The sequence below is a fragment of the Theobroma cacao genome, chromosome 1, assembly GCF_000208745.1.
Source record: "Theobroma cacao cultivar B97-61/B2 chromosome 1, Criollo_cocoa_genome_V2, whole genome shotgun sequence".
NCBI classification, from domain to species: Eukaryota; Viridiplantae; Streptophyta; class Magnoliopsida; order Malvales; family Malvaceae; genus Theobroma; species Theobroma cacao.
Window position 1 is genome coordinate 11,241,479 of NC_030850.1, and position 16,961 is coordinate 11,258,439.

The window sequence follows — 16,961 nt, forward strand, 5'->3', positions numbered from 1 at the left end:
AAATGAAATTCATACGTAATAAGATTTGAATTTAAGAGCCTGAGATTTAAGAGACAAGGCGTCATTGATTAGCATCGACTTTCATTTGAATTGCTTATTCTAGTAATAAAAAACCTGTTCACAATATTAATTAATTATTTTAAAGTTATCCTTTTTGTTAATGCGCTATTGGAGTGGCTTAGAAAGGGGAATCCAAGCATGCATGGAGAGTGAGAGGATGTATGAAAAAGCAAAAGCTAAAAAGGGGAAGATACATCAAAATCATCAGAACAAGATTATGGGTCAAAGCTGCTCTAAAGGCAACATATGTAGGACAGGTTATTCTTTAACATCCTTCGTGTCTGAGTCTGTACGATAAAGTCCAATTCCTATTTACTATAATAAATAAATTTATGCATCTCTAGTTTCAGATCTCCATTCTTTTCTCTCATCTGCGTCCCTTCCAAATTTCAACCACTAACTTTGCAACAAAAACACATAAAATTGACCTCTCTCTGACTCCCTCCCTCTCCTCCTCCTCTTCTGTCATTTTCCTTCTCTCCTCTCACTTCCATCAATTACTGTTATTATCTTGTCTTCTTTTTTTCGCCTTTTCTTTTCATACTAAATTATTACTATTGGATATCACATTTGATTCAACTTTCATCTATAAAATATTCTACTATTCTTTAATAAAATCACGTCCAACCCACCCTCTCCCTCTTCCTTATACTTAAAAGCTTGGTGTGTTTTTGTTTTATTGAATCAACTTAGTACATAGCAACATTTCCCTTATGGCTGAACAAGCTCATCTTTTTCTTCTTCTTTTCGTGCTGTTTTCTCTCAATGCGGCTGTTCTATCATTTCAGAAGCAACCCAAGATCAGCGCAATTGATCTGGCGGCATTGTCAGCCATCAAGGACAGCCTGACAGACATTCCAGGCTCCAGATTCTTCTCCACTTGGGACTTCACCGCACCAGATCCTTGCTCCACATTCACTGGCGTTACCTGCTCTTTTGACGATCGTGTCACCATTCTATCGCTCGGCACTGGCCTCTCCGATTCACCTGGCCTCGCTGGCTCACTCTCCCCTGCTCTGTCTAATCTTACGGAGTTAACCCAACTCGTCCTCTTCCCCGGTCTCGTCACCGGTCCCATCCCTCCCCAACTGGGTCAACTCACTAGTCTCCGAGTCATTTCCTTAACCAACAACCGCTTAACAGGACCCATACCAACCTCCTTTTCTAGTCTCCCATACTTACACACCCTCGATCTGAGTTCAAACCAACTTACTGGGTCAATCCCGCCGGGTCTCTCAAAGCTTCCATCTTTAAAAGTTCTCATACTGAGTTCAAACGAGTTAAGAGGCAAGTTACCTAGGACAGTGTCGGCGCAGCTACTACACATGGATTTGAAGAAGAACAGTATCAGCGGACCGTTGCCGAAGTTGCCGTTAACTCTCCGTTACTTGTCAGTGTCCGAGAACTCTATGTGGGGTCCACTCAACGGCCTGGAATCACTATCCGAGTTAGTGTACCTCGACGTTAGCATGAACAAATTTAGTGGGCCCGTCCCAACTTCACTCTTCTTTCATCCGACGCTGTCTTCATTGTTTTTACAACGGAACAATTTATCGGGAGGGCTCCCATCAATCAATATGGACCCCACGTTTCCATCCTACGGTGAGGGATCCATCGTGGACTTGAGCCATAACTTTATCACGGGGGAAATAACCCCGGTGTTGGCTGGAGTCGAGACATTATTTCTGAATAATAACCATCTGGTCGGATCAGTCCCTGAGGAGTATGTCAAGAGCGTGTATAGTGGCACCACCAAGACATTGTATTTGCAACATAATTATTTATCCGGATTCCCGTTACCCCATGGTGTGGCTTTACCTGACACGGCGTCGGTATGCTTGTCTTATAATTGCATGCTGCCGCCGGTGGGGTTATCAGCCTGCCCCGCTAGTGCCGGAAGGCAGCCGTCGAGGCCGGAATCGCAATGTTCAGTATTCAGCCATCATAGCTCCATGGACTGAGATCAGATAAGCTCGATCTTTATACGTTTGATTGCATGAAGCAATAGATTGTAAGTTTATTACGAGTACTATTATTGTCATAGTAATAGTGTGTACCATCTTTCTCTGTTCTTTTTATCTTCCATTATTATACTCCTAAATGAGTGATACATTAAGCAGTTAAAAGCACAGGTTAATTTTAGGCTTTTAGCTGCCTGCCATGCCATGCCATGCCATGTCATGCCTTGCCTTATAGGATTATCTTTCTGTTTTTTTTAAGGTGTATGGATACATTTGCCATTAATGGTTTACGTGAAAGGTATGAATGTGAATGAGGGAGGTGTACCGTGTACAATACATTACATTACGAATTTATTGAAGTTTGTCAAGTTTGAAACAGTGACGTTGTGGTTGTGGTCCAGACGTGCTTCTTTTGTCAATGCATGCGATCCAACCCATCAATTCCTTCTTAAATTGTCCGTCTCTATCTGTTGTCTATGGGGTCTAAACCAGCCAATGCGTTGGCCATCTCGCTTCAAATTCACTTATTTTCCTTTATTATATATTCAGTTAATTAAAAACATCAAAACTTTTAAAGGAAAATTTTAAACCTATAGTATTAGAGAAAATTGAACAAAGGTTGAGCTATACTTATTCAGTTTTTTTTTTTTTTTTGAAAGGCAAAAAGAGTATGGTTATATTCATTAACAGAACAAGGGTCAGAGTCTCTGTACAAATCAACCACTTGACGATGTTTCAAGAAAGGTTGATCACGCAAAAGTTAGCAAAATGTAACCCTGTACAAATCTCCTAAGCCAGACTCATCTCCTGTACTGTACATGATGTTCACCAAGAGACAACAAAGCAAAAGCTCAAAAGCACGAATGTGTTTCAAAATCACAGCAAACCATCAAACCAGAAAATCAAAACCTGCAAGCTACACCTGCAACTCCCCATTAGTGAGCACCAGTGTTTCATTATCACTTGCTGCATCAGTGTTGACCCACAATAATTCTTGTGTTCGTTGCACACCTCTTTTAGCAAGTTGGTCGACAGCATCATTTGCAAACCTTGACACATGTCGTATTTACCAAGATAAAATTTTCTCAAGCTTTTTGTGATTAGGATAATGTGGTGTCCAAGTTTGTTATACTTATTCGGTTATTTGTATTTATAAACAAACTTCATAAGCAGTTCATTTCTTCTTTACAAAATAATCAAGATACTTGGAGGTTGTTTAATATTAAAACATATGATATTGTATATATTCAAGATTAGTTCAAATAATGTCATCCATAACTTCCAAATCCGAAATCAATTAGGCAAACAAATTTATCAATTGAACTAACTTCTCCTTGGTTCTATAAACTAACTCTCCTTGATTTTATAGGTAACTAATTAATGATTAAATTTGATATTCTGTTTTTTTCTTTTTTTTCTTTCTTTTTTTTAAATTTGATATTCTGTTTGAAGTATAAATAATTAAAATTTTGTAATATATATATAGACACAGCCCCGCAATGATTGCTGGATATTTCTTAAAATGATAGAAATATGAGCGAGGGCTGCCAGTCCACCACATTTACAAGTCCCCTCATCACTTACAAATAATATCAATTAAGTGGGGTACTTTACGGGATCCACAGAGGCTGAGGGAGGGGGGTTAGTAGGGCCCCGCCCAATGTTTTCAAATTTTATAATTTTTTCTTTTTTTTTTATTTTATAATTTATCTTTATTTTTTAAAAAATTTTATGGTTTTGTCTCTATAAACATTGAAGATATTGTTTTTGTTCCTGCAAGCTTGAAATCTTGATTCCGCCACTAGAGATTCACATAAAGTTTCTTATTAGAATTTCATAATAGTAGAATTGTTATTATTAAAATTTATATAGTAAAATCTCGATAAATTAATAATCTCAATTAAATAATATTTTTTACCAATCCCGACTTGAGATTAATATGGTAAATTAATAATTTATTAAATTTATAAGATAATATATTTTTAAAAAAACACATAGGTCTCACTTGATATATAAATTAATAATCTCTTTATACATCAAAATTATATATACACTTGACTCAATTAATAGGTTTTTATAAATTATGACTATAATGTTACTTGCTTTTTTTTGAAATTGATGTCTGCTTGAACCTCATCTCTGACTTTTTTAGTACATTAAGAAATTTTGCTGGAGTATTCTCATATTGTAAGAGAAATTTGATATTGGCTGATAAATGCTCTGTTGACCTCTTGATCGCATCTGATATTGTTGCTTGGTTTACTTGTAAGTTAAACTTTTTTGACACTCACTGTTGCAATTATTTTTTGGTGCAATTTAGATTTTTTATGTTATATTCACATAATACTTTACGCATTTCATAGATTATTGTTGATTTCATTATACTTTTAAGATGAAAAGTTATTGTTTTAGTTTTATCGTTTATGATTCTGTATATTTGTAGATGTTTTTGCTTGACTTAATGTTCATGAGTATATTAATTAAATGTACATTGAATGTAATTTTAGTTTGTTGTAAAAATAGATAGATTCACAACTTCTATTTAATAAGATTAATTACATTTATGAACTTATTTTGATTAGACAAATACTTAGAATAATGATAATTTATAATTAGTAATTAAGTAATATTTGTATAATCACAATACACAATACATGTATTAAGTTCAATGTTTAAAAAAATAAATAAAAAATACTTTCATAAATTAATTTTTTATTAATTAATATATAAATTAATAAATTATTAATTTATCAATTAAATAATATCTCCATCAAAAGAGATCAAGTCTATTTTAGACTTAAGAAAATCCAAGCTCAGATTTCGAAGTTTCAACAAGATCAATCTTCTTTTACCAAACTTTACGAACCTTGATCGAATCCTATCTAATTTCTTTGGTTGGTTCACTTGATTCGTATAGCATTTTTGTAATATCCACTTATTTGTGTCCAATCCTTACTAGAAGTTTGTACGCATTCAAGTCAAAACCATTAACTTGTTGAGAGGGAAGGTCATCATATTCAACAAAATGTCCTTTTGATGACCTTATGAATTATTTCAATGGAGATCTAGAAACCCTTGACTTTTTAAACTAACAAGTACAAGAGTCAGATTCATTAATTCTTGAGTAATTTCATCATCTCACTTAGTAGATGAAGATAATTTTTTTCTATTTTGCTTTCATAGTTCCCTTCTGCTGTTCTGCTGACCACGTATAGGTCAGACTTCTTTTACAAAATACCCTCCAAATAGAACTTAGCATCACCAAGATGTGCTTCTACCATAGTAAATGGCTTAGAATCTACAAAAATTGTTTTCACTTGATTATTTCTATAATTCTTAAAGTCATTACAATAAATTTGACTTAAGACAGCACATTTTTAAAATGTGATACTAAAAATATTTTTAATAGCCTTTTTTATGCTTTTTAGAATATTTTTGTAGATATAACTTCAATACTATATAAATTTTTAGATGCATTATGAATAAAATGTAACTATAGAAATTGCATAAACTGGCAAAAACTACATTTTTTTTTATATTTTTACTACATGTGAAAAAAGTGAAATTAAAAGTTTAAAGAGTTGTGCATTTTAAGATTTTACTATACAAAAAAAAAAATGCTGTCTAAAGAAGTGCAATTAAAACTCAATTTTATTGTAGTGAGCAGTGATGGAGTGTTGATGTGACCATACCATTTTTGTGTATCTATGGTTGCCCTAACAATATGTTGCATGTCATCTTAGCATCAGTCACATGAAATAATGGATTTGATTTCATATCATCAATGAAGAGTTGGAGTATAAATTTCCTAAAAGACCTTTAATCTCTTTGATTGAAACCTTAGATAATAAAGTGACTTTGCGATAGTTTATCTAGAGGAACTCCAAGCTTTTTCATTGTCTCCAAAAGGAGTATATTGACTGCAGATTCAGCATCTATCAAGATTCAATCGATCTTTTGTTCATTAATACATAAGAGTCTGATTGTGAGAAGTAGACCCCAATAATAAAAACTTGACCTTTGTAGCGGTCAAATTCGAATGCCACTTTATCAATAATGTCTTCATTCTCAATATCTCCATCAACTTGGTAACAAGTCAGAGAACAAAACCTTCCTTTCTAAACTGAATCAGCATGAATACATTAAATATAATTGGCAGTCTTGATTTTTATGAAATTATCATGCCTAAGTGGAATTGTTTTTCTTTGAGTCACCTTTTGGCATTGGCCTTCTGGTTAATTGTCTCACCATTTTAGATCTTCTTGACATTTGCTTGGGCTTAATAAGATTTTTCTTTTAACCTCTTCGATGGGTAAATAAGATATATCCTTTCTTGTCTTGATATTCTTTCGTTTGTAAATAAGTATTGCCCTAATTGTCTTGATGATCAATCACTTCAATTACATTAGGAGTTAGTATGATGGGGTCCAAAGATCCAAATTTTAATGGTTTTACCGAATATATCGAGTTAAGAAATCATACTTGTTATTGATTCCAAATTCACTGATGTAGCTTCTTTCTCAAACTCAAAATTTCCATCATTGCAAACTTCCATGATTTTGTCTTTCAATATTGGGCATTTTCTCAATAAGGTGGCTAATATAGCACATTACTTGTAATAGATTGGGTCCTCATTCAAATCGCTTTATTTTTGGCAACTGAACGAACTTAGACTTCAAAAGGTTTTTCAGCATATTTGGAATATCTAATTTAGGGAAGAGATATTGCCTTCTGCTTTCCTTCAAAGAGGTCCAACTTGTACTATTATCTTGAGAAGAAGCAAGCTTTGCTTCTTAAGATTTCTTTAGATTGGTGGATATCTTGAGAGGCTTAGTGTTCACAGTCATAGATTGTTTAGTTTCACCCTTATCAATCAAAGTTTTTTTCCCTTTGTAAATTTCTTGCTTGTCTTAGCCCTTCTTTGACTCTTGCACAAGAGGTTTTTAATTTCAAGCAACTAACGTGCTTGACTTCATGTTATGTGTACGAGTAGTTAATTCTTCAAAGGTCTTAGCTTTAATGCCCCCCTAGATGCACATATCAAGGACAGATGACTCAGATAATCTCTCTTTGTAGTTGAAACTCAAATTTATCCACTTTTGGATATAATAACCCAAAAGCTCATATTTCCATTGGTATAAACTTGTGAATTCAATAATGCTAACTATGTGATAAGTATTATAGAAGCGATTGAGGAATACACGCTCCAATTGTTCACAACTGTCAATCGTTTCAGGTTCAAGATTAATGTATTAGTCGAAGGCATTATCTTTTACAGAGCAAATAAACTGCTTTGCCATAAGATCTCCATCAGTGGTAGCGTTGTTGCCAGTTTCCATAAAGTGTGCAACATGTTGGCAAGGGTTTCCTATACCATCGAATTGCTGGAATTTTTGTGGTTGATAATTCTTAAGAATCTTTACACAATCAATCTTTTAAAAGTATGATTTTGTACAAGTGTAAGGACGCTGAGTGATGCTTTTAACTTGGTCCTTGATGGCTTATGTGATGAATTCCTTGAGTTGATTTGTAGTAACCACTTCATCGGCTTTCTGTTGGGGATTGTTTGAATTGGGTAAGTGGTTCTCACCATCTTAATGAAGGATTTGGTGTTGATTTTGCTCTAGAGCAACTGGTTTCTTTCTAGTAAGATTGCTAATTTTCTTTATCGTTGAGTTAATTTGATCATCCTTCTCCTTGATGCTTGTTGAAAGAGATTTTGGTTTTCACCAGACATGCAACTTCTTCTTCTAAGGATGTTATACCAATTGTCATGATAGCCATCACCGAAGTTCACTTGCTTTTGAACATAAACTCTGGGAGGTGATAATGGGACATAATGTCTGCTTGATGTAGCTATCTTACTCCTTGAACAATAATTGGCAACTTGTGCTTGATCCATGAGAGGATGCAAGAAGCATAAACTTCTTCTAAAATAGAAGTTGGGAAAGAAGTGTCGTATAGAGGATTTTGGTTAAGCACTAGAAGAGTCTCAACTTTAGTGTTTCACCTAGTGTTAGAAGGATGAGTATGAATATCGGTGCTTGATGATGAATTTGGGTAGACTGCAGGATTCACTCGAGCGGGCTTGAGAATTGGTTTGTTGGCAGAGTTCTTCTTAGGAGGCATTGCAACTTGAAAACTTGAAGTTCAAAGAAAATCGATAGGAGGCAGGATGGTCCCTATGCATGCTAGAAATTTACACAAATTTATTGTCGAAAATAAGACAAGAAAATTTAGTCTTCAACAAATAAAAATTCTATTAATTTTGAAAAATAATCTTCTGATTCTTTTATTCAACTAATCCACTTCAAGGGTCTAAAAATACTTGATCTTGAACGAACAAAATTGATTTTCTCCATTGGCTTCTTTAAAATTCTTGATTAGTGCTTTTAAGAATTTCTTTAGTTCTTAAGAATTTTTCAATTCTTCAGAGCTTGAGATCTTGGAGAGGTTTTGAATTTTCAAAATCTTTTTTTTTTTTTGTCCTCCATTGTGTGTCAAATGGTTTCAAGGAGCACTATGTATTTATAGTGCTAAAGTGAAAGAATTTTATACGATCATAATCTTTTCTATTTTATCTCTAAATTATTTTAATTTAATAAAAATAAAGCATTGTGACTTATAGATGAATTTTGATTGGCCAAACTCTAAGTTTTTGAAATTTGATTGACTAAATTTGATTTTTATCTCCATTTTAATTTATTTAAAAATAAATTAGTTTTTTCATAGATGAATTTTGATTCATTGAACTATGAGTCTTTGACACAAAATTATGTATCTATTGTATGATATTAATTAAAAACAATTAATTATATGACTAGTTTAAATAATGTTATCAAGTCCACATGGTGATATATGATTCATTTTTTTTAAAAAAAAGTTCAATTAACCAATTAAAATAAATTTCAAAAGATATGTGATATCTTATAATTAGATGAATTTATTTTTTCTATTACACGAATATAAATGAAAATCTTTTGAATGATCTAGTACTTTATGCTAAGTTGTTATTATTATTATTTTTTGACAAGCAACCCTAGGTGATGGATTTCGCCATTTCATCATTTGAAACTTGCTTTTTATTATTATTATTATTATTTTTTGGATTTGAAACTTGCTTTATTATTACTATCAATGCAATCTCAATTACTGTTAGACAGATTTTGGTACGTATGGTCTACTTCATTGGTAATAAAGGGCAAAAGAATTTATTCTTAAAGCAAGAATAAAGAAAGTGGTCGAATGGAAAAGTTGGCATGTTATAGCTGCAGCACTGAGAAGAATCAAAGACAACAGAAGAAGAAGAAGAAGAAGAATGTTTTTATGATCCATACCATATATAACAGAAAAAAGAAATGATATTTTGTCCGAATTTCTTGGACTACTTAACTACAAACATTATAGTTTATTAAATAACAATTTTGTGAATATTTATTTTTGATGAGTAATCAGATAGTCAGATTGTTGAACACTTAAACGTTACTCGAAAGAAAATGTGGATATGTAGTTGATTCACTATGATCATCCCAGGAAACAATAAAAGCAGCTTCATTAACAGAAAAAGAAAAATAAAAACAAAGAAGAGTAGAGCCCGTACATGTTGAAACTTGATTCAATTTCGTCCAAAAGAAACCAACAATAATTTTCTTCAAAAATGGCAAAAAATATGGGTGAGAGACAAGCAAAGTGACAATAGAAGGAGAGGGAGACAAGAGGGCTGAGGAGGGTCAGAGAGCAGCAACAAAACTTTGAAAGCATGCATCCCCACACACATTGTGCAGGACACATGATAAGTGGAATATACGCTAAATAGTATGAATCCCTAATAAGTGGAGGGACGAAAACATAACAATAATAATGTACGTGAATACTACAAACTTCAAAGATAAAAAATTTGAACGCCCCATTTGGAATTATTTAAAAAAAAAAAACCCGAATCCATCATTAATGTGATACCCAAGCATTGAAGCCTTAGCCCATCGCTTTAAGTGGGCTTTTAGAAAGTGGTTAAGCCACAAGGCCATGAGAAATCTTGAATACCAGTTAATCAGAGTCCTTTTAAGGTTTTTTTTTTATTAAATTTGAAAAAGATAATTTAAACTTTACTTTTTAAATAAAAAGATCATATACTAATTAATGAATCAAATGTTGCAGTAATCTTTTTAAACTTGAACAAGTTAATGTTAATTTTTTTCACTTTCAGATCCAAACCCTTGAATGCATCTTGATCTCAATTTTATTTGGAAAACTACATAAAAGACAACTTAAATGTATTTTGACAAAATATATAGAAAAGCAAAATCATTTCTTATAAATTATTTTCTTTTTAATTTTATACAAAATGCTTAGATGCAAGATTTGCACATATTTATGAGAAACGCATATTTCATATACAATTAATCTTTAAGGGGCCTTCTTGGTTGGAATGTCTGATTTTTACAAATGAATTAAACTTGTCTCTCACTATTGATCAATAAGAAAAAGTTGTTTGTCGAGCAACACAAGTGCATGATTTTTTGTATTTCTTCTAAACATGCAAGAAAGCTTTGTAATCTCTATATATAAAATGTCGATTCAAAAGTGGAAAATTGAAACCCTTTACAACCAAGTTTAGTTTTTCTTATAGTGTAAAAATCATAATTTCTTATTCAATTGAATTACTGAAGAGTTTAAAACATGATTTAATATGAAAAAAATTAATAGGTATTAAAATTTCAAATATAAAACTATTAAATTGATAGAATTAAATGCCTTTTTGAAAATTTCCAATTTATCAAATTTCTTGGGTAAATTACATAGAAGAAAAACACTGGAAAATATGGGAGTTTCTTGTAAAACACCACACTATAAAATTTGGTAATTCAAGCACTTTAATATTATTATAACTCTAACCTTCTATTAACTATAAAAAGAAAATCTTTTCAATCCTTCAAAAGATCATATTTTTATTGTTATTTTGTTTGTAATGGATTTACTATTAATTAATATTTTATCATTTATCAAGAATAACTTATAAAACTTAATTGCTCAATTTTTTTGCCTAATTTTAACAATTACACATTAATTAGATAGATTGAATTACAAATTGCAATATTGAATATTATAAACAAACAATCTTAATAATAAAAAACATCTAATAAGGTCAAATGAGTTTATAAAACCTTTAGGATTAAGTTATATCTACCTTAAAAGCTGAAGTCATAGAGAATTTTTGCATCTTCCACCTTAAAACATGAAGCAACAGAGAATTTTTTCAGCACCGCGAGTTCCTATTCCTCAAAAGATGAAATTTCAATATAATATAATATTATATATATATATATATATATATGTTTATTATATATATCTAAATTGAAATTTAGGCTCAAGTAAAATTTGAAAAAAATATACAAAAATTATTCTCAATATAAGGTTATTTTAGATTTCATTTTTGGTTGTAAGGTTAATTAGGTTGTTTGAGTTTTAGATTGTTTCAAGTTGGATTATTTACAATTAGAGTCTAACTTGATTTGAATGTTTCTATCATTTTAAGTATGAGTCATTTTGAGTTCAAGCCGCTTAAAAAATGTTCATTCTCATTGCTGATTTTTTAGGTTAGTTTAAATCATGTTAAAAATTTAAAATTGATAAAGTTGAAATGTACCAAACTAATTAATAAAATAGAAATATATATATAATTTAGATGATGAAAATCTATATTATAATATTTAAACGGAATATATATATATAATCTCATAAGGAAGAAAATGAAAAATTGAGGCAGACAAAGAGAAAATGCCATGGTTTTTACTGTAAAGAAGCATGATATAAATTATATGGGACCCTTCACCCCGCAGAGATTGAAGACATTGAGCTTGACCTTCTCAATGCTTCGTTTATTGTGATTTGGATGGATGGTAATATGCCGAGCTAGCAAAGAAACACTTGTAGCTTCGTCCTTTTTAATTTCTTTAGGCTTATCATCTCCCATTTGCTTTTCGACAAAAGGGCAGGTCCTCGCCGTCCTTAGCCCCACGGCATTTTATATGTATTTCAATATTAATTAATCTTTGAGTGATGATGTTACACATAATTTTTATATACAATTAATATTTTAATAAACTTATTGCTAAATTTAACAATTTCTTCTTATTCGTTATGCATGTAGAATTTCAAATTAATTAGATATTTTTTATTGTATTAATCGAGAATATTGTTTTTTTTTTCAAAACATATTTAATGATAAAAAATTTTATAGTATCTTTTAAATAATTAAAATTTTTAATTAACTTAATATTTGACATACATGACCTACAAAAATAGAACATAAAATACAACGATTGGATTAACCCAATAATAATATTATTAAAAGATATAAAAAGGCGAGATCAAATTAAGTTTACAACGATATATTCCTACTCTTATTATTTTTCCACCAACTCTTGATTCTCTCAAATTAAAGCAGGGTTCTATTAATATATAGACTGTTTAATTAATATTATATCTTAATTCTTTTTATTTTTATATTTTCTTCGAACAAATTAGTTTGATTTTAGGACCTCGGATGGAAGGCGATCACACACCATGAGTTCTCATACAAATTTATTTTACAAGTAATATAATCAAATCACTTATTAAGTTTCCAAAAGCAGAGCATTATTTTGCTCAAATTTCTGTGGTAATGGCTAGACATAATGACCACAAGCATGAATAGAAAAGGGTTCAACGCCAATCATTACAAGTTAGTGTATGTGATTGCGTACGACCTCACAAAGCGAAAGCAACTCGTACTTATGGTAATAGAAAATGAAGAACAACTTGTGTAGTTGTTTCTTTGTGCGTTTTTTATTCTCTGGTCAAAGAGGAGACTAGTGGACTCGTGTGTTTTTGAGCATATCATGGCTGATAACTGTGTGATATTATTTTTGTTATTTGGAGACAGTGAGATGCGAACCAACTTTTTGAGCAGAAACTCGTTAAGAAAATCCCAGGTGAAAGCGAAAACTCAAACACAAAAAATACACATATTTTTCTTGTGAAAAGATATCATAATTTTTACTAACAAACTTTCAAGATTGCGATAGTTAATCGCTTTCGATTCCTCCTACTCATCCAACAACTTTCTAAACACGTCTTTCAACTCTTGAAACAAACAATACTCTGATCTCAACCTTAAGTATAAACATAAATATATTTATACGTACCCAAAAAATCTTCAAACTAATTTACCAAAGTAAAAGATATATACCTGCCAAAGCAACATTATCAAAGTAAATTTGAGTTAAAAAAAAAAAATCCAATGGTCTTTACCTTGACTCAAATTTAATTCACTCCACTTGAGCTAATATATATATAGCTCCACCACTTCGCCAAGCTTGCAAAAGTGGCTTGCTTTGTTGTTGACGAATTCACATATCCTTGTTCCCGCCTTGATACGAGGACATCAACCCATCTCCCTTAATTGAGCTTCCAATAGACTCATCATAATCATCAAACCTTATGTAAATTTCAACCTCCAACTTGACAGAATTATCCATAACTCCAAATATCTAAATGCTTTGATTTAATACATTTTGATTTTGGGGGGTCCTTATTCTATTACTATTTTATGTGGTGCGCATTAGTTTCTCACATTTGTGGGTGATTATATTCATTCAACTTGGGCTTACCTAGTGCAACACATATCTTAGACTCTTTCTTACATTAAGCACGATTTTGCAATGGTTCAATCTCAATTTAATGTTACCGTTGGATTAATATGTACCCATAATGGTAGGGAAGTGTTTAACCCTGGTGCTCAGATTTTTCTTAATTCATTTGGTGTCATTCATTAGCATTAGCATAGTTGTGTTGATACACCACAATAGAATGGTGGGGTTGACAGTAAACATCTCCATCTTCTTAATGTTTCTCGCGCTCTTAGATCTCACTCAATCTTCCTTTAAAATTTTAGGAGTAGTGTGTTCTTGCTGCTACTTATTTAATTAATTGTATTCCCACCAAAGTTTTTACATGGTAAATTCTCACATGAGATTTTATTCCAAAAAACTCTTATCGTACTCTGATCTTTGTGATTTTGATTGCTTATGTTATGGACAACATACTAAGATTAAACACAAATTTGATCAAGCTGGTGTTTTTAAGTATCTTCTCGCGGTTAGTCCCTTTGTTTTGTGATATTCAGTAGCCTTGCATATTGCAACTAAATTTGTCTACCATGAGCACACTTAACACATTGAAGTTGATTGCCATCTCGTTCATGAGAAACTCCAGGCTGACATCATTCTTTCTTGTTCCATTTCCAACACAAACCAACTTATGGATTTATTAACAAAACCTCTTGATTTTCATTTTTTTATGCACGCATTCAGAATCTTCCTAGTCCAACTTGAGTGAAGTGTTAGATTAATATTTTCTTTTTATTAGATCTCTGTACATATTTAGTCAAATACTCTTCTATATATATATATTTTATTTTCTAATCACTACAAAACAAAATAATTTAGTCTTAATTATATTTTCTTGGCACTTTTCATTTAATTTCTTTGTTTAAAAAGCATCTCTTATATTTTCTTGACACTTTTCATTGAATTTCTTTGTTTAAAAAGCATCTCCTGGTCTTTATTGGACTAACACATCAATCACAATACTCTGAAACATCTTATGGCATGCTTGGTTCACTGGAAAGAATAGAATAGAAATAGAATAATCATTCCAAGAGAATAGAATAGAGGAAGAATAGTTATTATGTAGATTAGTTCATGGGAATGAAATAGGATAGAAATTGTTATTATTACTTATTCCATTATTTGATTGGCAGGAATAATTTTAAGAATGGTTAAGGAATAATGGGTAAATGATAAAAATACCCTTTATTAAAATTTAAAGATTTTTTAATTAAAAAAAAACTATGATGAGAAATAAATACTCTTTATTAAAATTAAAGAATTTATTTTGTTAAAAAATAAAAATATTCTGAGCAATAAAATCAAAATAACTTTTACTATAATTGAATAATATTTTCACCAAAATACAAACATATTTTTATTATAATTTAATAATATTTTGTATTAGAAGATAATTAAACCTTTTATTATAATTAAATAATATTTAATATTAAAAGATAAAATATATTCTTTATTAAATTTAAATAATACAAAATAATATTCTTTGTTACATTTATTATATTCAATTAATAATATTAAGTAATATGCTTTATAATGTTTATTATAGTGAAATAATGTTTAAATATTTTCATTTCCCTTTTTTGGAAAATGAAGTAAAAATTTTTGTGTTTTTTGTGCTTTAGAGAGAGGAGGAGGAAGAGAGAGAAAAAAATAAGTTTAGTATTTTTTATAAGGTAATTTTTTAAATTATAAAATGATATATTTGTCTAATCAACTTTTTTTCTTATTCCCAACAATTTGGAATAGTTATTACTAAGGAGGGCCTTAGTAATGGCTATTCAGGCTTCTCTTGAAATGGTTATTCTGAAGAATAGTCATTCCATTAAAGCAAATGCAGTTTTATCTCAAGAATGAAAATAAGAGAGAAATAGCTATTCCATTCCCCCCAACCAAGCATGCCTTTAAAGTTTTTGTTTTTTCTTTCAGCAAAAGGCTCAATCTCAAACTTGACAGTCCCAAATCCACTCATATTTGCCATTGACCTGACTTTGATATCACTTGCTATAATAAATACACAACCAAGTAAGTAAAAGCGAAAAACCAGACACAAATATTTAATTTTCTTGTAAAAATATTCCAAAAACTTTCACCAGCTGGATCACTAATCGTTTTCAAAGTCTCTCACAATCTCTCATACCCAATACCCATTATACTCAAGAACCTTGTCTCCCACTTTCTTAAGATATCTTTCAACTCTCAAATCAATACTCTCTCAATCCTGAATATAAGAATATATTTATGGACATCCAAAAGATTCTAAACTAATTTACTATAATAAAATGTTAATTACCAAAATAACTTTACCAAATTAAAAGAATATGTGCACTTATTATATTACGTCAAATGCTCATACACAACCATTTGACATATTTAATTCAAGACATAATGTATGAAATTTTTTTAAAATTATTAAAAAAATTTAAGTAAATTTTTATTTTTCTGTTATGCTCAATTAAATCTCTAGATTTTTATTTTATATCAAATAGTCCTTTATAACTAATGGCTAACTAATTGCAATTAGTCAAAATATTACTTATCATTTTTATATCATATGGCGTTGATGTAGAAGATGAAAAATACCACATGGTCATATCAGTACGGTACGTCATCATCAATTATGATATGTCAACATGTCATATCTACGCTATGTGACATAAAATAACAAATAATATTTTAAGTAATAATCATTAGGCAACCATTAATTATAAAGATTTATTTGACTCAAAAATAAAAATATAAAAACTTGATTGAACAATAAAAGAATAAGAGCTTAATTAAATTTTTTAAATAATTTAGAAATACTTTTAGATATTATATCTTAATTCAATTACCGATGAAATAGCACTTTCTTAATTTCTATTCAATCTTATGAAGCATGTTAAAAGTTTTTAACAGTGATACCTGAATACATACTCTATTGGTTCAATGCTGGGAAATTGTGGATTAGGATTATACTATTTTTTAATTCAGAAAGCAAGAAAAAAAAAAGTTACATGGAACATAAGACTGAAGTAGCATAATTTGTCTTTAGAATTAACGAAACGGCAAATTGCAATGATTGTCACTTCACTTCTGAAATGCAAGGTAGAAAAGGTCTCCCTAATGGTGGATCAAATTAAACTTCTAATTGGCAGCATTGCAATGGTCGTGGTTAAAGTTAATAATGTACATAAAAGACGCACTCTTTTGATAAAGATGGTCTGAATAGTCGGTGGCTTTTGTTCTTTTCTTATTTGGCTTTTATTCTCCAAGGATTTAGAGAATGACCATT

General features: G+C 30.7%; 1 protein-coding gene across 1 annotated transcript; it reads left to right on the forward strand.

Moving 5' to 3' along the window:
* On the forward strand, nt 437-2,399 carry LOC18612286 (probably inactive leucine-rich repeat receptor-like protein kinase IMK2). Its single transcript, XM_007049008.2, has one exon. It carries the CDS (start codon nt 774-776, stop codon nt 2,019-2,021), a length of 1,248 nt encoding a protein of 415 aa, XP_007049070.2. The 5' UTR covers nt 437-773; the 3' UTR covers nt 2,022-2,399.

Coding starts and splice junctions, on each gene's coding strand:
- LOC18612286 (XM_007049008.2), top strand. CDS start 774: ATGGCTGAACAAGCTCATCTTTTTCTTCTTCTTTTCGTGCTGTTTTCT.